The 27,717-nt window shown below is 36.4% G+C and overlaps 1 protein-coding gene across 1 annotated transcript in view; it reads left to right on the top strand.

Moving 5' to 3' along the window:
- Window positions 1-1,226: 1,226 nt before the first annotated feature.
- CAND2 (Protein of unknown function, transmembrane-40) overlaps window positions 1,227-27,717 on the top strand; it is a 52,141-nt gene continuing 25,650 nt past the window's right edge. Inside the window, exons 1-3 of the mRNA XM_089803601.1 lie at window positions 1,227-1,826; window positions 8,065-8,256; window positions 10,487-10,649. Of these exons, the coding sequence (XP_089659727.1) occupies window positions 1,611-1,826; window positions 8,065-8,256; window positions 10,487-10,649 (571 nt within the window). The 5' untranslated portion in view covers window positions 1,227-1,610. The remainder of the gene's footprint in view (window positions 1,827-8,064; window positions 8,257-10,486; window positions 10,650-27,717) is intronic.

Raw genomic sequence — 27,717 nt, 5'->3', positions numbered from 1 at the left:
ATCGAGGAGGTCTTGGGTTCAAATCTACTTGAGATTAACACATAATAATAATTAATCTAACAACAATAAAAATGAATGATACATAATCTAGGCTTCGAATGATCACCTATCAAAAATAAAATAAAATAATTCGTTGCTATTTAAACTCGATAAATACAAATATTTTTTGACTCTATCGCCCTTTTAAATTTTAGCATTTATCATTAACTCGCTCATAATTCTCAATCTATATGATGATAATATTTTAATCTATTTCCTTTAAGGGTTTGATATCTATTTGTTTTAATAATTCACTTTTGAACTTATTTCAACATTCACAAGTTTATTAAAGTAATCGTATTTTCGAAGCTTAATACTCACTATTAGCAATCCAGAAGTTTCCTTAAGGGCTCGTTTGGTGAGCGGAATAGGAATAGGTATTGCAAAAAAATTGAATTCCTTGTTTGGATGCACCAAAACGGGATTGGAATATGAAGTAAAAATGGAATACGTATTCCATTTTTGGCCCAAAAAATGGGATTTTGCAATTCCACCAAAATAGGTGTTATTGGAATACGTATTCCTATTCCATTTTTTTAAATTTTAGAAAACATAAATTTTTGGGTCCGCGAATTCCCATCAAGTATTGGCTGAACCAAACAGAAAACAGGAATACGTTCTATTCTAGAATACGTATTCCTATTCCGCTCACCAAACGGGCCCTAACCTCTTGCCATTTCAGAGAACTATCTTTGCATTAAATTTATCTGTTATAAACATCTTGGATCCGAGTTTGTTATCAAGATCAGGTGCACCAGCCTTGGTTTTGTAGAGCCAGAACTGCAGAAGATCCAGATTGAATTGACTGATCTTGTCAAATCGGCCACAACTAATTAGATATCTCAACATTGAGGAGACAAGGCTCGTAGGATTCTAATTTACGATTTTGGGAACCAACATAAGGTGTCATAAAAAAATTGGTCATTTTTATGATCATTATGATCAACTTTGATGACCACGAAGTTAGGGTGCGCATGACTAATAGGTCCTCTCCCCTAGTTTACAAATATTTTGTATTGACATCTATGAATTTTAACTACTATTTGCAATCATTCAAAAATAGAATGTCCATGCAAGTAACGCTCAAAATGAAATTGCTATGATCTCCATAAGCCCAAAACGGAAAAAAGGGAAAAGGACATTTATGCAATTTTAAAGTTGCATATATCGAGTTCCAATTTAGAATGCAATACAATCTGGATCGATATTTATTTTTTAGTAAAGGTTGCGTGTCTTTTTCATCTGCAAATATAGAGTCATAACCCTACCCGAGATTGATTATTGATTTCTGTACTGGGATCAGACGTACAAATGATGCGACACTTAATATGTTTCTAGACATCCAACAATCATACATCCGGAAGTGCCTTCTCCATCCGACTATGCGAAGAAGCGAGGGACCATCAATGTGTGATAAATCCATCTGTTTTCTGTCAAGTGGAAAGGCTGGACAACGGAATTGAGAAAGGGTTGCGAGTTGAGTTTCGGTGAGATTTGAATGAAGGAGCGGGAAAGAAGATAAAGGAGGCAGAGTGCATTAACATAATTAGTATTTTTATTATTATTGGAAGATGCAGTGGTTAGTGAATGCTGAGTATGGGTACGGGATTTGGTATGACATAGCTGTGATAGTTCCTTCGGTGGCGTTTCTCACGTTTCTGGTGTTGCAATTGAGGAGCAGCCTCGAAAAATTAAGACGGAGCGGATCATCATCATATATCATGGCTTCCTGCTACACCGTACTTTGGCTCGTCTCAATTTTCAATCTTCTCTGGTGTTTACTTCAGGTTCACCTTCTTACCCTTCTCAGTTAAATAAAATTCCAACGGCCGCCTTTTCCATTTTATTCAATGCGCAAGTGTTTGAATTGCGTTATATTGGTTTATAGCGGGGATCATTTTTCTTGCCTCATCCTAACGCGCAAGTGAATTAGGGTCTTCGAGAGACCACTATTGTTGTTACCTCATAGAGATGGTGGGCACCACTAGCAGTGGGAGATGGAAATGAGATTCAATGGGCAGCGAATGACACTACTAAATGAGCTTCTTTGCGCACCAGACAAGGGGGCTTGCCTGGCAAAACTCTTACAGTTGGTAGGTTGTTTTACAAAACCCCAATTATCAAACAAGATACTGGTTGCTTAACATGCGCTACTTTATTTGGCATCAACTTAAAGGTATATAAGCAACGATCTCAAACTCTCAACACTCTCATCTTTCTGAGAAAATCGAAGGGGCGCTTTCCCTAAATTAATTCATAGGACGAAGTGATTTGGATGCCCAGGAGGTCTAGGAGAAAATCCTATCTACGTGAAAGACAAGATTATAGATTATGCGCTAGAAAACGAAAGTTTCAGTTAGCCAATAGACAATTGAGTTGAGTCGAAAACTTTTAGCAACTATACGTTACTTCTATTCCAAAGACGAATTATTAGGATACAATGGGTGTTACATATATCAAAATAGAGAATGACATTTCGTGCAAGCTGAAGGGGGCAACCATAACAGAGTGGTTTGCCTAGACTATTCATTTATTCATACACCAACATGAAAGGATCAAATGCCTTACAAATAAAAATGAGAACATGTATTGGTTCATGTCTCAAATTGTCTGACCTTCCAATTGTTTGACGGTTGAGTTCCTGCCAATTGGCATTCCCAATCCCACATTCCGAAGGAGAACGCTGTTTAGTTTCCATGTGTGTAGAGCTGTTGATTGTGTGGTGATTGTTAGGTGGTGTCCAAAAAGGGTTTGAGTTATGCGCGTTGGTGCATCATGATGATGAGGTCTGCAGACTAGAGTAGAGTGTTGAATAGACTTTCATATTGGCATTAGTTGTTATTGTAAGCTTGTTAATGCAAAGACTGGACATCAACGCAAGGTTCTATGAGGCTTGCACATAGAATAAAAGGACTATAAAAATCTGCACAAGTTTTTATGAGGCTTGCAGGGCTTTGCTTTGATATTTGAACTTTCTTGAGAAGTGACGGGCCCCAGAGTTATGCAAAGTGAACATGAATTTGTTGAAGATTGTACCACTTTGGTTGATCTGTATACTGCCTCATCTTAGCCACTTTGAATAGATAATGTTAACCTTGGAGGGTGTGAATTGTGACCATTTGTATGATCTCTCATCTTGACAATTGTATTTAAATGCTCAGGATCTAAGTTTGAAGGATGTTGGGTTGATGATGGCTCGAGATGAGGAGGAATATATAGGTTATGGATTCCAAATTTTAATATCAAATACAAACTCAAGTATTGTGGGAGATTGGGAATAAAAATATTTTCATCAGCTGCATGCGAGATGGCATAAGGAGCATAGTGTAGAGGCTTTATCTGTCTACCTAAGCCTTTGTATCACTCTTTTTGAAGATACAACTAGACTTTGTCACCAACCTTGAATGAGTAAGGGGCACAATATTTGTCATGGCACTCTTTTTATTTTTGCTGTTCGCAAAAGAGAATCTATTGAACTTGTTCGTGGGCACTCTAAATGTGTTGCAATAGCTATGGTGCTTTAGCTGCTTCTTGTTCCATGGTGTGGAGTAGGATATGTTCAAGGGTGCCACAAGCTGAAACCAAAGACATCTGCTGTAGATATCTGTTTTAGGCATGTCAGTGTGGAGTAGGATTTCATTTCAAGTGTGATGTGCGCAATTATAGATGTGTACTAGATGCACAAGATTGCAATTGGCCAACTCCGTTGGACTGTCTAGTTTGGAGTAAAGGTTGTTGAGTTGATCTAGTTGTGTATCCAATTTTTCCCACAAGGTGGCAAAATGTGCTAGCAAACCTTGGGTTGCAATTAGACATAATGGATGTTGGTAGCGTTGAATGAGCTTGGACATGATTGAAGAAGAGGCATGTGATCTCCAATGCTGTGATGGCTATCTTTGAAAATTTATTCACCACTAGAAACTAACACTTGAGGTGTGTATAGATTGACCTACCTATTCATGGGCTTGATTGTGCAGTATGGCATGCATGCTTCGACATGGCACTCAATGCTTGCTTGCATATGAGGCCAATCAAAATTTTGTTGCACAACTAGTGTCTTGGAAATGTTGAAATGTCCAATTGTCTTCGTACTTTACAAATAAGTTGTTGGCGAGGTCTGCCTTTGGACCATAGAGATGAATGATATTTGTCAACTTGTTTATCTTGAACAAGAGTGGCATAAATTTTTCCGAAGTTGTTTATTTAGTATAGTGTGCCTAGTCAGAGAAATTGCGGCCTTTTCAGTCCAACAATCTGCTGCCCCATTGCCTTTTCCCTTCTTGTGTTCAATCCCTAGATGGAACTACTATGAATGTGATCCAATTCATGTGGTGTGCATTCTCTAGCTTGCTCTATTTTTTTTGAAATTGAAGTAACATATAAGCAAAAGGAGAGATTGTCTTCTTTTCCAAAATAGTCATGTGGTGCCATTAGTTGATAACTTTAACGATGACATACAATTCCAAGATTGTTGTTTTTTGATTATATATATATATATATATATATATATATATATATATATATATATATATATGTTTATGTATATGTGTATATATATATATATATATATATACACACACACATACACACACATATACATATACACACACACACACACACACATATTCAAGGAGTAAAGTTTACACATTTCGAAATAGGCCTTCAGCCAAATAAACCCATACCCATACATTTGCTGCAAAAAGAACCCCCATTCCTAAACCAAACTACATCCTATACCATTAATTGATAAACACAAACATATACTTTTAGGCCCTATGACAGAAAATGGGCACATTGCGCATCAACCAGACATCAACAACATTTTGCTCACCGAGCCTCCAACGATTCAACATGACTTGCCTGGATTTGTTCAGCATTGTTCCTCCGAGTGTGTCCACTTTTCTTTCTTCCTTCCCAACACTGGCTCTGGCTGCAGCTCCACAGAGCTCTCAACAAACTTCGAATCCTCGACCTTGCTTAGGGTTTGTTTCCTTTTCCTCCTCCAATCTTCTGCAAGCCTGCACCTATCTGTTTCCCATTGCTCAACAAAATGAATCAGCTCCACCCACGCAGTCTGCACTTCCCCCCACACACCTTGTCACTGGCACTGAGGAGTTGAACACAATGAACGGTTGAAAACCATCCCTTGCACCCTCGATCTGCCGCCACTGTCCTTGATTGGTTCGAAAGCCCTCTCCAATTTCTGCCTTCTTTAGCCAAATTCAACATCCCCCCTGCACCAGACCGACTCAACACACACTTCAATCATTCTCCTAGCCTCTTTCTTGCTCACAGACAGAAGAAAAGCCCATGCACAGAAAAGAGAGGAGATCTACACATTTGTCCTCACTTAAATCCTCCTTAATATACTCAGACCTAAAAAGCTTGCACAATAGACGAAAGGAACCATCCTCATCTATCTTAAAAACCTCCGCTAGACATCTTGGTGAAATTTTGTCACGAAATCCCAGTGTCTACTTCCTCTTCGGGGTCTGCAAGGAAAAGTTGGCCTCCATTTAATACCTTTTACCCTGTCTGCTCTGTCAGGGATTGGAGAGTTGGTTTGACTATTTTTGAGCAGTCTCCTAGATTTTAGGAGAAATCCCTATTTTTTAGGGATGAACTGGGAGCAAGGACATGCAGGGAGCCTTCAGCACAGCCTAGACACTCTAGCACAATTCCTTTTTGTTGAAATATCAGGACTTGGCAAACAAAACAACAGAATAATCTTTAATAAAAACTTGACTTGAATAATCAAAGCAAATCAAATAATCTGAACTTGAAGGCCATGTCAAACTCAAATATTAGTTTGGCAAACAGTATTTAAAGAATTCCCATCTCCAGCCAAACTATTGAGTCAAGTTACTGAAATTTGTTTTCGGAAGAGATTTGATTTTTGCAAATTTATCTCCACTTGAGATTTTAGAAATTCGCTATAAAACATCTGTGATACCTACAACTGAAACCTCTAAAATTTGATAGATAGATAGATGAAATTTTAACGTCCACGAGGCTAAGCATAGCCTATGGGACAGCCTTTCCACTAATAAACCAACTTAAGTAATTCAGTTCTTTTTCTGTGCAAGTTGATGATGAGCCCACCCAATTGTTCAACATTCTCCTTGCTGAATAAGTCATGCCAAGAGTTGAAGTGCAGTGATGAACTCTGATAATCTACTCCAAAGATGAACCTTTCATTGTTCATTTATAGCCCACTATAGAGACTCTTGGCTTTCCCTTTGTTTTGCCTCTTGATTTTCCTTTTTCTTCATCTTTTTATTCTGCCCTCTTTTAATTTAATTTGAATTAAGGGAAATTATAATAAAGTGACTATATCAACTTTTCACTTAACTCACCATAAAAGGACTTTAATTTTAGGTAAATAATATTAGTAATTAGTAATTACCGTTATGATTAACTTATGAGGGATAATATTAAAAAATAAAATTAATTACTTTTATGACATTATTGGATTCTTATATTTGAGGTTACATTAGAAGAGGACATTGCACAGGCATTCAGTTTAGCCATAGAATTTGTTGGCATACTTCTCTATGGTTTTCTCCTTACACTATTGCAACTGTCATAGCTTAATATATTTATCTGCAAAATGGTAGTATTGCAATTGCAAAACATTGAAAATGGAATTCCATGTCTGAGTTGGCTCATGGTCCTTTTCCTGTTGGGGGCTGAGTGTTTCCACTTGTGGGACATTGAGATGGACAACTTCAATGCTAAAAGATTTACCTTTTCCATGTCACTGAAATTGTTGATAAAGAAATATGCCTCTAGTTGCTCCACTTAGTTGGTCACTGCTGTAGCATTGATCTTGCCTTTGAATGTTGGGATCTCTAGATTGGCATAGGTCTGGGTTGGCAAATGAGTTTGCAGAACTGTCCAAAGGGATCTTGCTGTTGTGCGATGAGAGTGCCAGTGATCATCTTCGCAATGTCTGTAGACACCCTTGGTATTTGCTTCTCTGTGTCAGCCATGTTAATATTGTTGCATCATTTGTTGAAGTTGAGCTGAGTGCACAATCTTGCTTTTGTTGTGCATGCATTTGAACAATCATGTGCTAAACACTGCTTTGATACCAGTGATCCAGATCCCAAGAGGACCAGGGTATGATCCAATTTGAATGTCCAATGGGATTAGAGATTATTCATTGGTAAACAAGATATTTAAGTTATCCAATACATAATTGATTTGGGCATAAGACTTTTAGTATTAATATGCTTCACCTTTTCAATGTTACAGATAGCAAGACCTAGACTATTTTTCAGTTCTTCTTTCAACATAAAGGATTGATTGTCTACAAAACAGAACAAGAAGATGAAATGGTTCACATTATGGTAGGCATATTGAATCCACAATCCTTAGGAGAATGCCAAATGGATGCCAGGTGCATAACACTGTTGATTGTGTGGTGATTGTCAGGTTAAGTGTGAAGAGAGCCTGAGTCATCCATGATTGTACATCATGACACTAAGGTTGTGCACTAGGATAGCTTGCTGAATAGATTTGTGCACTGATGCAGAGTTTGGCTGAAGCTCATGTTTTGGTACATAGGACTATAGATGTCTGCATATGTTTCGAGGCTTCCACAGCTGTGCTCTGATCACCATGTATCTCCATGTTGCCACCTCAAAGATGCTAATATGAAAACAGGAGGTTGGGAGCATGTCATTTTTTTTACCATTAAAAGAGTAAAAAAGTGGTAGTGAAGAAATTTGTATGCCTTTTGCCCATTGACAGCCTCAAATTGTTATGTGTTGTTTTTGTTGCACAAATAGTTAAAATTTTCAGACCTGTTTATGGAAATGCTTGCTTCATTCTCAACCTTCTGCATTCTTCTTTTGTCAAGAACATTGGTGAATCTATTCAATATGTTGGTACGCACAATTTTTTTTCCTGGTTTTCAATTTCTGTTGGATCTAGATCATGTTGAAATTAAATTGGAACTAGGCTTTATTTTTTCACTTGTACATAATCATAAAGTTTACTTTGTTGGTCATGATAATACAGGTATGGCAGGGTCTTCCTGCACAATTGACTGCATTTAATGTGCTATCTTTGGTAACGAGATCTGGGATGCTGCTCCTGGAAGTATGTGTGGTGGTGTTTTTATTACAAGGAAATCATGTCAGGGGGTGGAATGTCTTGCTACAATCTCTAATTTTATCAAGTGTCATTGCTGGCATTGACCTCACTGTGAAGGTAAATTCACATGGGTTTTCTGCAGTTAATATGCAAGTTGCAAATTCAATTTGATTTTGGAGGGCTTCACTAGTTGTCAATTTTTGTTGCTTGTTTTGATTAAGTAAAAACAGGTTTTAAAGAACCCCCTTTTACATAGAAACAAGATAACAAAAGCTGGAAAACCCAGAAGAACTGTGCATCAACACCTAAGAGCAGAACTAGCTAAAACAAGTAGCCAAAAAACAACCAGCAGGAAAAGAAAGCAAAAAGATAGCACAAAACCAGCTACAGGGTCGTCAGTAAATCCACTGCCTGGTCTACAAGGATGTTCATGTTTTCTGTAAAGGCCTTCAGATCATCCACTATCTTTTTTGGGTTGGCCCTAGTGCGCTTGCTAGGTCCATGGTCATCTTTCACTTCCTTGGAGCCTTGACCTTTCCTTTGTTCAAATTTGTTCAGAAGAGTATTAATGTTGTCTACCATAGTTTCTAGAATAGAACAATTTTGATCAGCTAGTTTCCTAATGCCTTCTCCATATTAACCACTCTGTTATCCAGACCAGCCAACCTTCTCTGGAAATCTTTTATCAGCTGATCCAAAGCTTTGTTCTTGGCTTCCAGGGGTGGAACATGTTTCATAAGATTCTTAACCCTTTTAGCATTACCAATCACCTCAGAAAGTCTATCAATATGCTGTCCCAGAGTTCTCTCCCCTCTAGTAGTTTTGCTGAGCTGGTCAAATTCTCTCAAAATATCTTGCATCTGCTGCTGCAAACTACTGATGTCCTTCTTCATAATCCCTGGATTACCAAAGATCCCTTTCAAAAACCCCTGGTCACCATTAACCTTGTTATGAGTAAGGTCATCCTCATTCCCGCCCAAATTGTTTCTTTCATACTTAGTCTCCTCAAGCCCTTTAACATCCACCTTCCCTTGAGAAAGCGCTGTCTTCCCTTTTTGCTCCATCCTCTTGATTAGAGGTTCATCATCAGAAGGTATGCTTGAAACCCTGTCCATATTCTTCCCCTTGTTTCTAGAAACCCTACCAACAATGCCACTTTTCCCATTACCCTCTTCCAGCTCCTATTCAAAATCCGTATCCATCTCAGAATCAACCTTCTTAATCTTCCTTTTCTTCCTAGATGAGCTTCCAGGATCAAGCGTCATCCTCCGTATCCTCATCAAAGCCCTCATCTTGTTCACTCCTCTTAGTCTTACAAGCTAGAGTTTTCTTACTATAACAGGGTTTGTCCACTTTTTTGGATTTGGGGAGGTTCATAACCAACACCATTAAACCCTTGTGACAAGCATGGTTATCCTCAGGATTATTTTGAATAGCTAAAATTGGTATTACCCAATGATTGCTTGAGGTAGAAGGGAAGATTAAGCCTAATCCTATGGCTAAAATGGTTAACCAACATAAAATGCTACCTAAATAACTTAATGAAGCGGCCATCCAAAGTTAAGTATTCAATAACAATGAACATGACAAACTTCCAAGGATGAGATATGGAACCAGGGCTAAAATAGGAATTACCAATTTTAACCAGCCTGTTACGCTCTTTAGCCGTTTCCTCAAATTCTTCCACTATTCGATCAGAAAGCTTCCTATCCCTGTAAAAGTTGATTCCCCTTGTATCAAGGCCTGTAGCTTCCACAATGATGTCCTCTGTTACCTCCATTCTTTGATTACCCACCAAAATACTCCCATCCTTCCAGGTCTTAATAAATTGGCGGGTGATAGAAGGGAATTTTTGGTGTTTGTTAAATGTCAATCTACAACTCTTTTTGTAGGTCAACATTGAAAAGAGTGAAACAGGAATTCTAATACTCTTTTAGTAAGGAAGGCTGACACTTTTTTGAAAATATTGATCCTCTGATGTGATTTGAAACTGAGATGGAAGTTTTTAATAACTTCTAGCAGTACACTTCAGCATGCTTTTCTGAGGATATTGGCTGGTTTGATACTTTTTTTTTTCTGTTTTTTGTTGTCGTATTACTACCCCTTTTGTGTCTCAAGGGGCAGGGTTTGCCTTCTTAAGTGCTTTACTGAATGCTGAAAATCTATTTTCTTGATGGTGCTTCATCCTTTCAGAGGGAATTGAATATGGATGAAAAGAACATAAATTCTTAAATCTTAAGGGCCTTTCTATGACCTTGTTAAGAGTATTTCAATTTTTAGTCTAATGTATTGGTGCAGGTGAGGAGTTAGACTTCATGTCATTGAGTTTGTTTGATGCATTTTACAGGCAATATACGTATTTGGTTATGGCGTGCCTCTGTTTGTTGATGGCAATGATGTAGGAGATTGGCATAAGTGGGTGTTTTGGCTTGCCCATAAGCTCCTGTTAGTTGCTGTTTATGCTTTTATTCTGTGTCTGCCTCACACGAAATGGCAAAACAGATTACCAGGTTTGTTTTTCTTTTGTGCTATTTAGGTATTTGTTAACACTATACAGCTGCTATATGAAATAAATTTGTCTTGCATTATTCCTAGAACATGAATGGCTCTACTTTCGTGATATTTGATTTTCCCTTGATCATTAAATAGTTTTGGATTGGTTCCAATTTTGTGGGAATAATAAGATGATCCATGTCACATGCTAGTTAGTAAGTTTTTTTGTTTATCTACTAGTCTCTCATCTTCAAATGCTGTACTGCAGATTGGCTTCTTTATCTTTTGATCCATCTATGCCTGCTATAACATTCAGATAGTATTAGTTTAAAACAGAACTAGTTCTTTCTTTTTGTTCCCTTTATACTCAACTCTATTTAGATTGTCAATCATTAAGACTTAGGAGGGGTAAATAAGTCTTTAAATGGTTGAAGGATTATTCTCTACATTTTTCATTGATTGGCACAGACTTAAATATTTTTGTACTTTTTGGGGATCTATGTCCCTCTCCATTCTGTAGTCTACTGCCCTATTTGTGTCTTTTTTTTGAATCAGCTTGAAGTGAGAAGATACATATAATTGAAGGGCAGATTTATATAGCAAAAAAATAATAATAATAGTAATATGCTGAAAACCTTAAAAACTTAATCACTCAAAATCTGATATAATTCTGAAAGTGAAATAATATTTTGCTTACTCTATATATACTCAGTTGATTAAATTAGATTACAAGCACAAGTTTAACATGCCCATTTGCTAGAAATATACAAATGTTTGGAGCAATTACTATCACCAAAGACAAGGTTTTCAATACCAAAATGCTACAAACTGGAACTATTATGTAGCAACAACAATAAATATGGCCATGAACACACTTTCCAAACTCCCCAAACTTCTCACTACTGCTATAAATCAGATTTGCAATATTTACCACCAAAGATCGAAGAAAATTCTCCCAATAAGCTTTAATGTGACTCCTGTTGTGAAACCACACCCAATCCTCTATAGATTGTATCTTTCAACAACGTGGAGAATGTTGCCTGTAAAGGTTTCCGTCCTGACAGACCAGCAAGGAGAAGCACAATCTCCTTAAGAACCAAAGCATAAGCAATGACAATATTTCACCAAGCATGTTGAAAGAGAGCTCTTCATTCCTTTTTATGTTGTTTTCACATGAGCTCTCTCACTTGTTTTGTCAATGTGGGATAAAATATAACACTTTTTGCCTTTTTCATACTTTTTTGGGTTTTTCTTTTTTCCCTATTTTATTGTAGACTCTATTTTTCTTTGGCCCCTATTTTTCTCGTTGCTCCCATTTTTTTGCAAGTGCTTTTTTCTTTAATATTTTTCCATTTACCTTTTATGTCTCCAATGTGTTATAAAAGGGTACAATTTAATACAAATATCTCCCATAAACTATACACAATGCTAACATTATAAAATAACTTTTATATTTAATGCATAATAACACACATCAATGATAGATAAATGTTTTGTCAACTTTAAACAATTACCATTGAAATGCCACTGCCACTAGATGTCAAGTCATGCCTAAAAGGACTTACTATAAATAGTAAGCATGCTCAAACAGCCTCAAAACCTCTTAGAATAGCCTACAACTATAACTGCCCATTCCAAATGGTCTCAAGATCCCTCTAATGTCTTGGATAGCCTACAAGACCATGAAGAAATAGGCTAACAAGAAACTCATAAACTTGTGCTAGAAAGGGGACATTACATTCCACCCTTCCCAAAGATTGCTTCTCCGCAGCTAATGCCAAAGCAATCCACAATTATCAAATTGATCTAGAATGTAGCCAAGAATGATCCTAGGCTTCCAAAGTCTACTAAGACATTTGTAGTACTATTTTCTAAAAATAGTGTCTTGCAAGGTACTCGAACAAGTGATCTCCTAAAAGGCTTTTGAAAGAACAGCTATTAAGTACTGCACCCACTCGATCGCCTCCTTAGGAAATTGCACTCCAAAAGAACTAATTTGGAACACTATGAGCAACCTTCAGTAAGTGAACATTAGCTTCCTCCTCCTCAACTGCTAAACATCAAAACCCATATGACTAGAAGGTTCCAAATCAATCTCATTAAGGAACCACCATGCTGATGCTGCACTAATCTGATCTCGACATGAAACATTTTCTATTGTGGCATCCCAAGAAGATCCATAATTGCAATCCCAACAACTAACTTCATTTTGGGCAATTGGAAGAACTATCCACTCAACCCAAAAGCATAATTCTCATTATACCTCCTCGTGAAGTCCCAAACAAGAAACAAATCTATAAAAAATGAGGGACCAATAAAGATGTTTGTACAAATAACCCTGAAATAGGCTAACCCAGTAGTGCATATGTGATCAACAATTGGAATCATATCATTGACACATTGCTTTTTCTATTCAACAGCTCATCATTACTTTTCTAACATGTATTTTGAACTTAAATCACTTAAGGTGGCGATTTTGAGGCCAAAAGCATATGCTTTCATAGCCTAAAAGTGTTTATAACTACAAGGAGTGAGGGTGGCGATTTTTGGCCCAAAAGAACATACTTATGCAACTTAAAAGAACGTCTTTACTTAAAAACTTAAGGCATTTTGTATAATACTCAAAAGTGACAATTTTTAGTCCCAAAACACATGTTTAAGGCTTTGAAAACTCCACCTTCTTGATCGTTTTTCTCCAAAAACGGGATTGACAGCCTTCGAAGACTCATTTCTTGAGCATTGCTTGGTGGTTTTCAAAGATCTACAGGTAATTTTTGCCTAATAATCATCCACGGATCACATTGCACTATTCAAAAAACAAGTTTGTTGAGGTCTTTGTTCATTTCTCAACCCATCTAGGGCACCTTTTTGACCAAAAATACCTTAGTTTTGAGCAAACAAGTGTTTGGTTCAAGGGAAGTTCCAAAGCATTTCCTATCCTTCCTAGCTTACATTCAAGTCTTTTAAATCACTTGGTATTCCCTGGATGCCATTTTCCAAATTCTTTGCATGTTGCACATTGCTTGGTCAAAATGGTTGCTAAAATGACACAATTGTAATCTCTAACTTCCTGCACTTGGCAAGCAACAAATTTTGACTCATTTTTTGCAAGGATCGAGTCAAGATTCGAAGTCTATTTAACACCGCATCTTGCAATCTTTCTAAATCCAAGAAATCTCTTTGATCGCATTTGCATAATTTTTCTAAGTGTTTAGAAAGACTTCTTCTCTTGCTTCTTGAGGAAAAGGTATGATTCCTTGTCATTTTTCATAAGGGTTTTTGTTATATATATATGTTGTCTTGTTTATGCAGGTCTTTTCATTTCGATTTCCAGATTTGCATGTATATATGATGTGCATGATGTGCTCCTTTTTCCGTCTACATTCTTCAAGTTGCATGTGCAGACATTTCATCTTGCTTGTACATGCAGTCAAGATAAAAAACCCCATCCTTAAAAACAACTCTCATGAAGTAAGCGCATTTACCACATGTTTTGCTTGCTAAAACGCTCCATTTCCATGCTTGTATATGCTCCTTTCACATCTTGCATACTGCTGCTATATGTTTTAAAAATTCATAATGGAGAATCCTTGAATGCACATACATGTTTTTTTATGATGAAAATACAAAGTCTCGTCATAAACAAACATTCTTCTATTCATTTTTCATGCTGTTTCCATAAGACTAGTCTTGCTGTTCACATGTGCTTTTTTGTTTGAAAAACCTGTTTTTGGGTATTTTACCATATAAACGCATGTTTTTGAGCTAAAATTAGCAGTGGCATTCGCTGTCCCAATAAATTTCAGCCAAACCTTCCATGTAGAGGTCTCATATTCCTCGCTTGAATGCTCAAAAATTCACTATGGATCCTCCTCTTCAAGATGTATTTACATTTTGGAATTTCCATGTTTTTGGATTAAGGTAAAAAAAGGTTTTGAGGGGAACCTGAAACACCATACAAAAAACAAAAGATCAATGATAAAGAATTCACCTGATTTTACAAGAACTAGAAACCTACAATACCAACATTAAAAAACCAAGTTTTACAAGGACTCGAAAACCTACAATTAGCATTCTAACAAGAAACCAGCTGGAAAGTAAAAACACAGTAAAAAACAACCAGCATAGAGGTACAAAACCATAACCAAAAACCCAGACCAGCTATCACGACTAGCAAAAGAAAAATAGAAAAACCCTATCACTGGAGCTCCTCCACAGCCTTAGTCAAATCTTTGGCGGTATCAACAATCCCTTGAAGGAGATCCTCAACAATGGATACAAGGGCAGCGTCAATGGCCTTTTTAGTACTCTGCCTTGTCCTGCTTCTAGGCCCACCAGTCATTTTGGGATTTATAGGAGAGAGAATATCCTCATTGCTCCTCTTGCCCAAACTAACCGCTGCCGCACATAAATTGGTAGTTATCATGTCCATCTGTTGTCTGCTATCCTTGACTAGTTGCCTAAGGCCAGCTTCATAGGCCATCAGTTTCTTAGGAATATTCCCAATTTTACTAACAAGCTTAATTCTTTTGTTTCTTTCAATATCCAGGTTCTTCTGCAACTCTAACTTTTTTCTTTAATGAAATGATTTCATTATAGAGCCATGTATCAGCCTGTCGAGTCTCATCCGCCTTCATTTTAGCTTTGTCAATAAACAAAAGCCTTCCACTGAAAGTTTGCACCCCAATCTCTTCATTCACACTCTTTAGTTCATGGTGACCAAGATCAATGTGGGTCTCTTCCAGTGTAGCCTCTTCCGACTTGATTCTGTGTCCCCAGCAAAATACTTTTCGTCCTTGTCCATCATCTGGGTCAAATCAATAGTATTTGGCTTGTGGGTAGTAAGCATCATATTATCATGCTTCTTGGTTTCCATCGGGCCCCCCTCTTCCTTCGCAGCGTCATTTGTGGGTGTAAGATCTGCCACCTCAATATCTTTGTCCTTTGAAATCAAAGAACTGTCTAGGTTCTTAATTTCAGGGTTCGGAGAAGCCACATTACTCCTTGTCTCGCCAGACTTAGCCACAAAATCATCCTGACTGCTCGAGTACCCATCATTGTTCGAGCTAAAATTTCCACTCTCTGTTTCTCCTTTCTCTTCATTCTCATTCTCTACTTCCGTGGTGCTCTTTCCTCTACCGAGCTATCTTCTCTAACCTTGTGTTTGTTCTTACTTTTCCTTTCTCCTTTAACCTTCCTGTTTTTCTTTTTCTTTGCACTTTCCTTCTCACTAGCCTAGTCACTATTCGACTCAGTATCCATTTCCTTAATCTCCTCAATTTTAACATTGTGCATTTTGACTTTTTTTAACACTAGATTTATTTAGAATCTCCTTCCCAGAAATCTTCTTTCTTTTACAGAGAGAGCTTAATAGCATTCTCCCTATAATATTCCTCAATAAGAAGGATCAGTCCTTCATGAAGAAAAGGCCTAGAAATCTTTTTCTAATGAGCAGTGAGGCTATTTAACAAGGAATACTTCAAGTAGAATGAAAAAAAAAACCCTGTCCTTGTATCTGAAGTGATTTAAAAAACAAAATGAAAATTATGCACTCTTTTGGATCTCCCATCAAGGATGAAATACTTGCAATGCATGACAAAATCTCTTCCCACATAACCTTAATTTGATTAAGATGAAAGAAGTCCCTTTTTGTTAAGAAGTTAGCTTGTGTGAAATTGAATCTATATTGTTTATGTCTATTCTCAAGTTAATATTACCTAACCAATTCATTAATTGTGTATATATATACATATAATATTATATATATATGTCTTATATATATATAATATTATACATATACATATATACTTAAGATTATCTACGTAATGTAATCAGTTTTTATGTAATCGAATTGCCGATAGCACATTATCTCACGTAAAGACTTTATCATTGTACTGTCGATTGTCTGATCTTAAATGTCTTTAACAATATCAGCAATTAATAATATGTTATACATACGTTGCACCGTGAGTGGAGGTTTTGCTAAAGGCAGATGATTATCGGCTCTTAACTTATGGTTTGCTATTGGCATTTGCTATTAACCATTGTAACCATTCAGCATTTGCTATTTGTTTCCAACCATTGTGACTCAACTGGTTTGGCTGATCATCGTGACTGTCCATTGTGATAGTTCACTTCCTCCGATGCACATATATGATAGTTTGCGATGGAGAGTAGATCAATCGCAATGGCAATCATACTCGCTCGTCGCAGACTATTATATTTCAGTTTTAGTTATATTTAGATTTCTACCTTCGAATACTTATCTCATTCTACAGTCAATATAAAGGAATTAGAGTATATATACAGTCCACACTGTAAATCAAATTCTGCATTATCAAGATACATTGAAATTAAGATTTACGCCAATTAAAATACCTTAACATATTAAAACTTTACATGGTATCAGAGCCAAATTGGTAGAGAAATCTCAAATTTCAATTGAAGGAAGAAATAATGACAAATAACATTAGAGTGGAAGATAGACTCAAAGGTGCATCAAACTTCTTCTCTTGGAAAACTTGTATCACTACGATTTTGGAAGAATTGGAACTTGAAGATTACATTGAAAAAGATCTCCCAATACCTCAAGATGAAACCGAAAAACTCACTTGGAAAAGACGTAATAATAAAGCAAGGAAAATCATTGTTGATTCAGTTAAAGATCACATCCTTCCTTCTATATCAGAGATCAAAAGTGCATGTGAGGTATTCAAGACCATAAAATATACATTTGAGATAAATAACTCAAGTAGACTAATCACCTTAAAATCTCAATTACTGAATATTAAAATGGAAAAAGGAGATTCTATTCACTCTTACTTTTGAGAAAATTTCTAAAACGAAGAAACAATTATCTTCCATTGGAAACAAAATAGAAGATCAAGAACTTTCATTAATAGCTTTGAGAGGGCTTCCAATTTCTTGGGATACCTTCATACAAGTACTAAGTAGACCTTCAATTCCTACGTTTGATCAGTTGAAAAATGAATGCATAGCAGAAGAATCAAGGTTAATCTCTAGAGGGATCACTTCAAATCAAGAGGGAGAGAATCAAGCTCTTCACACTGTCTCGAATAAACGTAAGAGAAAATTCAATAATAATAAAAAGAATTTTAATAAAGATCATTCTCATGTTAAGTGTTAGAAGTGTGAGAAGATAGGACACCTTCAGAAATTGTCCAGAAAAAAAAAATGAAAATCAACTATACTATTCCGCACTTTCAAGTGAAGTAAATTCAAATAAAGAAGCTTGGATCGTAGACAATGGTGCATCCCATCACATCTCTGGATTCATAGATATGTTTGATACATTTGGAACTTATCTCACCGAAGGAGTTACAATTGGAGACAACTCTACCTATCCTATAAAAGGTATTGAGACCTGTTCTATAAAATTAAAAGATGGAACTACACTTAATCTTAAAGATGTTTTGTTTGTACCAGGCATAAATAGAAACTTAATTTCTATCTCAAGTCTAACCGATGATGGATATCATGTCACCTTCAACAAAGACAAAGTACTATATTGGCCTAATAACTCAAATATGAAAAGTGCTATTATCATAGGGTCCAGATTTGGAACATTATATAGATTAAGCAATATTCAAACACAAGCCCTTAGTCTTGAAACATCTAATGTTAATGAATTATGGCATAGACGACTTGGGCACATTGGGTTTAGTTCACTTCCTAATTTAGATAAGATCACTTCTGGTACTCCTAAACTAGACTCATCTCATATAGGAACTTGCAAAGGGTGTGCTCTAGGGAAAATCATAAAACAACCTTTTCCCTCTAGTAAACATAAATCAAAATCAGTCTTGGAACTAGTCCACTTAGACCTTTGTGGACCCATGCCCACACCATTTCTAGGAGGGTTCCTTTATTACATATCCTTCATTGACGATTTTTCTACGAAGACCTGGATCTATTTCTTGAAAGTCAAAGGATCAAATGAAGTTCTATCAAAATTCAAAACCTTTAGAGCATTAGTAGAAAATCAAACAAGTAAAAGGATTAAAACATTAAGATTAGACAATGGAGGAGAATTTACATATGATATCTTCAAAAGTTTTTGTAATTCTATTGGGATTAAGAGGGAGTATACAGTACTTTATAATCCTCAACAAAATGGAGTCGCAGAAAGGAAAAATGGAACCATCATTGAAGCTACAAAAGCTATGTTACATGATCAAAATATGCATGCCTCATTTTGGGCGGAAGCTTCTAAGACTGCAATATACATTCGAAACAGATGTCCACATTCAATTCTAAAGAATACCACACCTGAAGAAGTCTTCTCAAGGGCCAAACCAGATCCAAGTCATCTTAGAATATACGAATGTCCAGTATATATTCACATACCTAAAGAAAAGAGGACTAAATTTGAACCTTATGGGAAGAGAGGTATATTTATAGGATATAGTGAAAATTCCAAGGGTTATAGAATTTATATTCCTAGACAAAGATCAGTTGAAATAATTAGAGATGTAATTTTTGAAGAGGAATCTGCTTTAAAACTTTCAACCGACATAGAAGATGAACCAATCTTAGATGATGAGGAAATTAGACAAATTGAAAATCAGAGGGAGCACACACCTGAAGAGAGAGAACCAGATATAAATAATGGGAAGAAAAGACCATTATGGGCAGGGAAGATGCTTGAAGAAAACAATGTGGAACCAGATGAGATCTCAAAAGAAAACAAGAGAACTCGAAATCAATCATGTTGCACTGCTCTTATAACTGTGCTAAACAAAATTGAACCATCAATAGCTGAAGAAGCCCTAAAGTCACAAGAGTGGAAAGATGCCATGGTAGAAGAATACAATTCCATAATTCAGAATGATGTTTGGAATATTGTAACTAGGCCTAAAGACAAAACAATTGTATCTTCAAAATGGTTATACAAAATCAAATATGCCGCTGATGGAAGTATTGAAAAACACAAAGCTAGATTTGTTGCTCGATGATTTTCTTAGAAAGCTAGTATTGACTATGAAGATACTTTTGCTCTTGTAGCTCGTTACACTTCTGTAAGAACAATTATTGCAATTGTAGCATCAAAAGGATGGAAGATTCATCAAATGGATGTAAAAACTGCTTTCCTAAATGGGGTCATTAATGAAGAAGTCTACATAGAACAACCTGAAGGGTTCACCATAAAAGATAAAAAATTGTATCTATGTAAACTCAAAAAAACACTCTATGGTCTCAAACAGGCTCCTCGAGCTTGGTATGAAAGGATAGACAACTATCTATCCAAACTCGGATACTCAAAAAATGAAGCTGATTCAAACATATATTTCAAAACCTCAAATGATGAGATGGTAATACTTGTTCTATATGTTGATGACTTGCTAATCACAGGTGATGATAAATTAATTGAAAAATGTAAACAAGACCTAATAGCTGAATTTGAAATGAAAGATTTAGGGTTACTACACTACTTCTTGGGATTAGAAGTAAATCAGAAGAAAGACTACATTTTCTTACATCAAGGAAAGTACACTCAAGATATTCTGACTAGATTTCGAATGATGGATAGTAAGCCCTTATCTACTCCTATGGAAACAAACTTACACAAGCTAAAAGAAGAAGCAGCAAAATCTGAGGACATTGATCTTACTCTCTTCAGACAAATAATTGGATCTGTTATGTATCTTGTGAATACCAGACCCGACCTATGCTATGCTACAAATGTTCTTAGTCATTTTATGTGTAAACCCAAGAAGATTCATCTTATGGCTGCAAAACATATATTAAGATATTTACGAGGATCTATTGGCTTTGGATTAAAGTATGAAAACATTGAGATAAATTTGGAAGGATATACAGACTCAGATTGGGCAGATTGCTCTTCTAACCTCAAAAGCACTACAGGTTGTTGCTTCAGTCTTGGGTCAGCAATGATATCTTGGTTCAACAGAAAACAACCAGTGGTTGCCTTGAGTTCTACTAAAGCTGAGTATGTAGCTGCCTCCATGGGAGCACGTGAAGCAGTTTGGTTAAGGAAACTACTATTTGGGCTATTTGGAAAATCGCTAAAACCAACAGTGATTCATTGTGATAATCAAAGTTGTATCAAGCTGTCCAAAAATCTAGTTTTCCACAATTGATCAAAGCATATTGAGACTCCCTATCACTACATAAGAGACATGGTTGGCAGAGATATCATTAAATTAAGTTATATTAGTACAAATGAACAGAATGTTGATATTTTCACCAAACCTCTTGCGAAGTTGAAAATTGTGTACCTCCGAGGAAAACTTGGTATGACATTATTGTAAATGCATTTATTATCTTATATTCATGAATACAAATTATTTTTTGCTTGCAAGCTTGTATTGTGAAAAGTGATGACTTTTCTTGTGAAAGGTGATGACCTTTTGTGTGTTCTAATCCTATTATAAAGTGACGACTTTATTTTAGTTGATTTGTCTTCAAACAATGGTAGATTTTAGTGTTATCTTTATTCTTTGGGCTGGATTTTGTTGGAGACATTGATAACCTTCATGGGTCTTTAAACCCACTGTTTTGAAGCTAGGGTTATCATTGTTCTTCGGGCTGGATTTTGCCGGACACATTGATAACCTTAATGGGTCTTTGGGCGATTGTCGGACACCATGAAAATCCATTATGTTTTGTTTTTTCTTCTTTCTTTCTCTCTCTTATTTTTAAAACATAATGATGATTACACCTTATTGTGTAAGCTAAACTTGTTTCAATTTCCTTTGCTAAAGAGCGAGTGTTAAGAAGTTAGCTTGTGTGAAATTGAATCTATATTGTTTATATCTATTCTCAAGTTAATATTACATAACTGATTCATTAATTGTATATATATATACATATAATACTATATATATATATACATATAATACTATATATATATATATATATATATATATATAATATTATACATATACATATATACTTAAGATTATATTAAGAATCTACGTTATGTAATCAGTTTGCATGTAATCAAATTGCCTATAGCACATTATCTCACGTTAAGACTTTATCATTGTATTGCCAATTGTCTGATCTTAAATGTCTTTAACAATATCGGCAGTTAATAATATGTTATACATACGTTGCACCGTGAGTGGAGGTTTTGCTAAAGGCAGATGATTATCGGCTCTTAACTTATGGTTTGCTATCGGCATTTGCTATTAACCATCGTAACCATTCAGCATTTTCTATTTGTTTCCAACCATCGTGACTCAGCTGGTTTGACTGATCATCGTGACTGTCCATTGTGACAGTTCACTTCCCCCTACGCAAATATATATGATAGTCTGCGATGGAGAGTAGATCAATTACAATGGCAATCATACTCTCTCATCGCAGACTATTATATTTCAGTTTCAGTTATATTTAGATTTCTACCTTCAAATACTTATCTCATTCTACAGTCAATATAAAGGAATTAGAGTATATATACAGTCCACACTGCAAATCAAATTCTGCATTATCAAGATACATTGAAATTGAGATTTATGCCAATTAAAAGACCTCAGCATATTAAAACTTTACACCTTCCTTAACCAACTTTCTCTCTTCTTCTGGGTTCTTTGGAAATTTTTTCAGGGCAGCATTTGAGACTTTTGTTTCTTTTCTGAATTTTGTTCCCCAATCAGAAAGCCCAGTTATTTTTGCAATAAACTCTTTGTAATATTCACAGAAACCCCATGCAAAGTCACAACATCCCTAGCCCAGTTTCTAAAAATTTCTTTAGTAATAATGGGTTTGTAGCCATGCAATCTTTCAAGGTAATCAGTTACCTTACCTTTATGAAGAACGTTCCAGATTGCCGTTTTCTCCTTCTAATGCTTACAGCATGTTGGCTCTTGCTTCCTTGGCTCACCACCCATTCTGTTACTCACTCCAATCACCGAACTCTTGCAACGAAGAAAGATGTTGCAATAACAGGAAAACCAATCTTTCTCATTACAATCCGAGATCACACACAATATGTGCCAATCTAAGAAGGTAATAATTATGAGGTACCTCCTCGGAAAAAGAATACCATTATCATTAAAGCTACAGCCTCATTCGAAATTAGTTAAAAACTCAATAAAAGTTTGCATTAAATTTAGCTTCATTTGCATTTGTTTCATCGAGTTGAATGATCTCCTTTAAATCCGCTTCCTTGCTTAGGTCATCCGTCCATGAAAGTGGTCTGTCCGTACCCCTAGCTTTGTTGGCAATCCAGTTAGCAACCCTATTACCCTCACAGTAAATATGGGTGATAATTACTTTTTCAAAATTATTAGGAAGACTTTTGATTTCTTCAATAATCATTTCAATATTCCAAGTAACTGAATAATTATTATTAAGCATATTGACAATATTCAAAGACTCCCCCTTCCAGCCATAGTTTCCTAATACCAGTTTCCACATCCTTATGAATAGTAAACAAAGCTGCGATCGCTTCCACCTTGTGACTAGTAAGAGTGCCAATAGGAACAGCCACAACATCCACCACTCTACAGTTATGATCTTTGAGGACTCCCCCACATCGAACTCTCCCTGGGTTACCTTTAGCAGAGCTATCAAAATTATCTTTTATCCACCCATTTGGAGGTGATTTCCAAATCACTCCCTCTTTGCTGGTATTATCTTTAATCTCTTTGTATCTCATTGGATGATTAATATCAAATTGGCCAATATTGCTGTTTTGATTAAGAAAGTTTTCCTTAAGAGCCCTAAGGATTTTGTGGCCAACTACCCAAGCAGAACATTCTTTCTCTCTAAATATTAAGTTAGTTCTTTCTTTCCAGAGTCCCCAACACAGATGTGGAAGAGACAAGTTCCAAAGGGATTGAGCTAAAGAACCATTTGTAGGACATTTCAAACAGAGAAAACAATCCATAAGGTTACTAGTTTGAACCCATTGAAGATTCTAGTACTCTAGAAGGATATTCCAAACACTTTGATTGTAGCTGCAATGAAGGAAAAGGTGATCGCTATCTTTATTAGCCTTTTTACATGGAATACATCTATTAACTATATAGATACCGCTTTGCTGGAGATTGTCTATAGTTAACATTTTATTTTGAAGAGGAATCCAAAATAAAATTTCAATCTTAGGGATAAGACCCTTTTTCCAAGCTTTTGACCAACAAAGGCAAATCACATTAGTATCAGATTTGAAAACAAAGGCCACTTTATAATTTCCACTTGGGTCAAAATCCTAGACAAGGGAGTCTTCCTCGTCCCCTTTAAGGCAGAAGGCATTGAGAGCAGTCTGAATAAACAACAGGTCATGACTAATCTCCACAAGATTCACCCATCCATCATTCCTCCAATAGTCAGAAATATAACACCCATAGGTTTGTTTGCTTCTTTCAATAGAAAAGGCATCAAAATAAACCTGATTCAACTAAACATCCAGAATCCATATGTCCTTCCAAAACTTCGCCATTTTGCCATTTCCTAATTTCCATCTGCAACCTCTTTGAAGAGTATCTTTTACTCCTTGAACAACATTCCATATAGCAGAAGAGTTGATGATCCCAAGAAAGTTCAAATACTCAGAGAGAGAACAAGCATTTTAAAGATATTTGTGCTTCCATATAGTACACCATTCCTTGTCTTCCTGATACCCTTGCTTAGCTAACAAAGCCTTATTCATACTCTTAATTTTCCTAATACCAAGACCACCTGTACATTTAGGTTGACAAATATTATCCCACGCAATTAAAGGAAATCTTTTTTAGTCTTCCGATCCGGTCCATAAAAAATTCTTTTGGATCTTATCAATTGCCTCTACATATTTACCTAGAATTTTAAAGGGGCTAAGGGCATAGGTAGGAAGGCTTTGGAGAGCTGACTTAATAAGGGTAACTTTACCAGCTTGACTGAGCCTATTACCATTCCAACTTGCCAACATTTTATTGAACTTCTCAACTAGATTCTCCCAAAAAGAATTAGGGGGTTCTTGGCCCAAAGGAAGGCCAAGATAAGTTCTCGACAAATCACCAATAGTACAACCCAAAATATTAGCAATCTTCCTTTGCCTGGCAAAAGGAGTATTAAGGAAGAATAACGAACTTTTCTTCTAATTAACTAGTTGCCCCGAAGCATTAGAGTACAAATTAAGGGCCTTTTTAAAGCATCGAGTCTCCTTGACAGTAGCCAATCCCAAGAAAATATTATCATCGACAAATTGTACATGAGAGCAAAAAATAGATGATGAGAAGAAGGATTAATATCATGAATATTGCCCTTTACCATGAATTTCCATGCTACAGTTGCTTGCTCATACACACTCGTTATGACGAAGGACATTGCTCAGGTAAAGGTAAAGAGAGATGGAAAATGAAGTACGAGTATGCTCAATATTGTAATTCCATGCCTCCTTCACAAGTTTCGTCTTATTGTGAAGGCATCAAGGACACCAACATCTCACACTTGGATATTGAAGATTTTCCCGAAAAGGGTAGATTATGTATCCACAAGGATATGTTATACATCAAACAAAGTTCCATCCATCTAGTATCAACTTTCCTTTTAACGAATCATGAACTTGAGTTCATATTTACATGTGCCAAGAATCTTGATGTTCCATCAAGAACAATTAGAGATCAAGATGGGAAGACCATCATCAGCTCGGATTCAAAGACCACTAACTGTATCTTCCGAGTTCCTCCAGCTCCATTGGTCACTTTGCTCAGTCGCATTGCCAGACTTAAGGAATCTACTATTTTTGAGAAATTGATATACAAGTACATCTCTCTTATTGCCCATTCAAAGCAAAAGAAAATCTTTTGGGGAGAGATGATAAGTGATATGATATTGGAGCAGCTATCTCAACTTTCTTCTAGAGGAACCTTCTATATAAATTCATACCTGGTATACATTGCTGCTGGCTTGCGATCCTTTTTAGGTCTTTCCATTAGGGGTGATTGCACGATTGTGTCTTTATGGGAGTACTTTGACCAATTCACCTTGAGATCCAGTTGCATGCATTATAGGAGGGCACACAATGCCTTCTTTGGACATTATATGTGCTTATTCAACAAGGAGTTGCTGAAGAAGCGGGTATTAGATGAAGCATGGGCAAAGTTGTATGCATATGGTTGTCTCTTCCTCTAGTTTCCCAACTTTACCTACATGAGAGTTATCTTAGAGATGAGCCATATACTCTTCCTAGGTATCCCACTAACAAGATCATTCTTATGGATTTGGCGAGACTGTTGATGGCGCTGTAATCATACCAATCTTCATTGCATAGGCCAAGCGTTGGTATTTTGTCAAAGAATCCTCTAGGATTGATGGCTATTCACTAGATATAGTACCAAAGGGCAAGAACATGGAATTTGAACTTCAAGGGATCACCTTGAAGAAGTTCATGGCACGTGCCTGCTTTGATTGGCTATGAGTGACTGATAAAATCAGAAAATCATACATTCATGTTCATTGCCTTGAAGCTATTTAGGTTGATTTGCTCACAAAGCTTGATATATGCAAGACAAATAATTGCCGGTTGACCCTAAAGTAGATTGTGGACTTTAAGCTCGCAGTTTTCCCTGTAGGGTTTGAAGATGATGGTCAAATCTTGGATCCACAATATACCAAGCAAAACCTTCATAGGCTGCCCATTTCGCCTTTATCTTATTCATCCAAGGAAAGTGTCTCTATTTGGGACTGTTTTCAGCCCACTCTTGCCAACACTAACATTTGGTTGAAGAAAAGGGGGTTGAAAGCAAAGGTGAAATGGGGAAAAGATTTTTGATCTAGCTTGTCCAATTAGTCTAAGGGTCTAAGAATTTTCGGCAACAACCATGTTGGCCCACTTTTCATCCTGTACCCATTTTGCAAAGTGGAAAATTTTGAGTCTTAGTTTGGTCTAGGTATGTCTAGGTCTAGTCTTTCCTCCTTAGGTGAAAAGATTCTCCATCGGGTTTCCCATCTTTTCCTTCTCTTGCATTTCATGGCCAGGTGGGTTTCTCCTTGATGTCAAATAGGTAGCTTAGTACCTAATTCGATGGAGATTTGTGCGTTTCATGAAGTTATTCGCAAAATTGGACTTGTTCACGACTTGTCTTACTTTTCCCATGAAGGAATGACACTTGCGGAAGATAAAATATTGCCTTCTCCTCAGCGGGTTTTTAACCCATGAAGGTGATTCCCCGGAGCAGTTAACGAATGAAGATTATGGATCAAGATAGCAAGATAACAAGTTGTTTGATGGAAAATCTTTGTTTTCATTGCAGCATTTTACTTTGAGAAACACTTGGGATTTATCGTGATGCTCAAAATCATCTTAAGCGAAAAACTTGAAAATGACTTCTCGGCGGGCTTGCGACCCATGAAGTCCATTTTTCGCCAAAAGCAATTGTGAAGGAAAGAGGCGAAGAAGTGGGCCCCCTTTCGACTTTCGCAGTCCTTTTGTGGTTTTTTGAACCTAGAGAAAAGGTTAACTCAAGAGTTAGAATCTAAATTAAGCTTGAGCGGAAAATTGAAGATCGCCTTCTTCTCGGTGGGTTTTTAACCCATGAGGGCGATTTTCCGCATTCACAAAGAAATCAACTTTTTAAACAGATTGGGTTCGCAAATTACACATGAGGCATCTCAAGATGTTAATAGAAACAATCTAACCGCTCTTGGAAAGGTATACTGGACAGAATCTAGCTAAGTGGATTTTTCCTTACGGAGTACTCTGTTCTTAATTTTTTGAAACTGAATGGAAAACGGGAAGGGAAATATGAAAGGAAAGAAAGTTACCGTTGGGCCAACGGAAATAGTGAAAAGACATCGAAATGTTTGTTAGAGGCTTCCACATTTATTGATTTAACGGATTTATCCTTCAATTCATTCATGTGGTGCGGATCTTGAAGATTAACGGGTGAATTAGAATTTCTATATAGAGGGAAACATAATAGTTTTTCAAACTACCACTTTTTCTTGAATTGTTATGCTGTTGAATTGCACAACGTTTTCAAATCTCTTATACTTGCAAATTCTATCCTCTGCATTTCATTTAAGTTCAAAGTTACGATTCACTTCTTCCTCAGATAAAATGGCAACCAGATTTGCTAGATTTGACGGACTTAATGGAATCAAATCCATATTGCA

Source organism: Cupressus sempervirens, chromosome 10 (genome assembly GCF_028749045.1).
Source record: "Cupressus sempervirens isolate cs-2001-9-10 chromosome 10, ASM2874904v1, whole genome shotgun sequence".
Taxonomy (NCBI): Eukaryota; Viridiplantae; Streptophyta; class Pinopsida; order Cupressales; family Cupressaceae; genus Cupressus; species Cupressus sempervirens.
The sequence above is the reverse complement of the archived record's forward strand: the minus strand, read 5'-3'. Positions and strand labels throughout refer to the sequence as shown.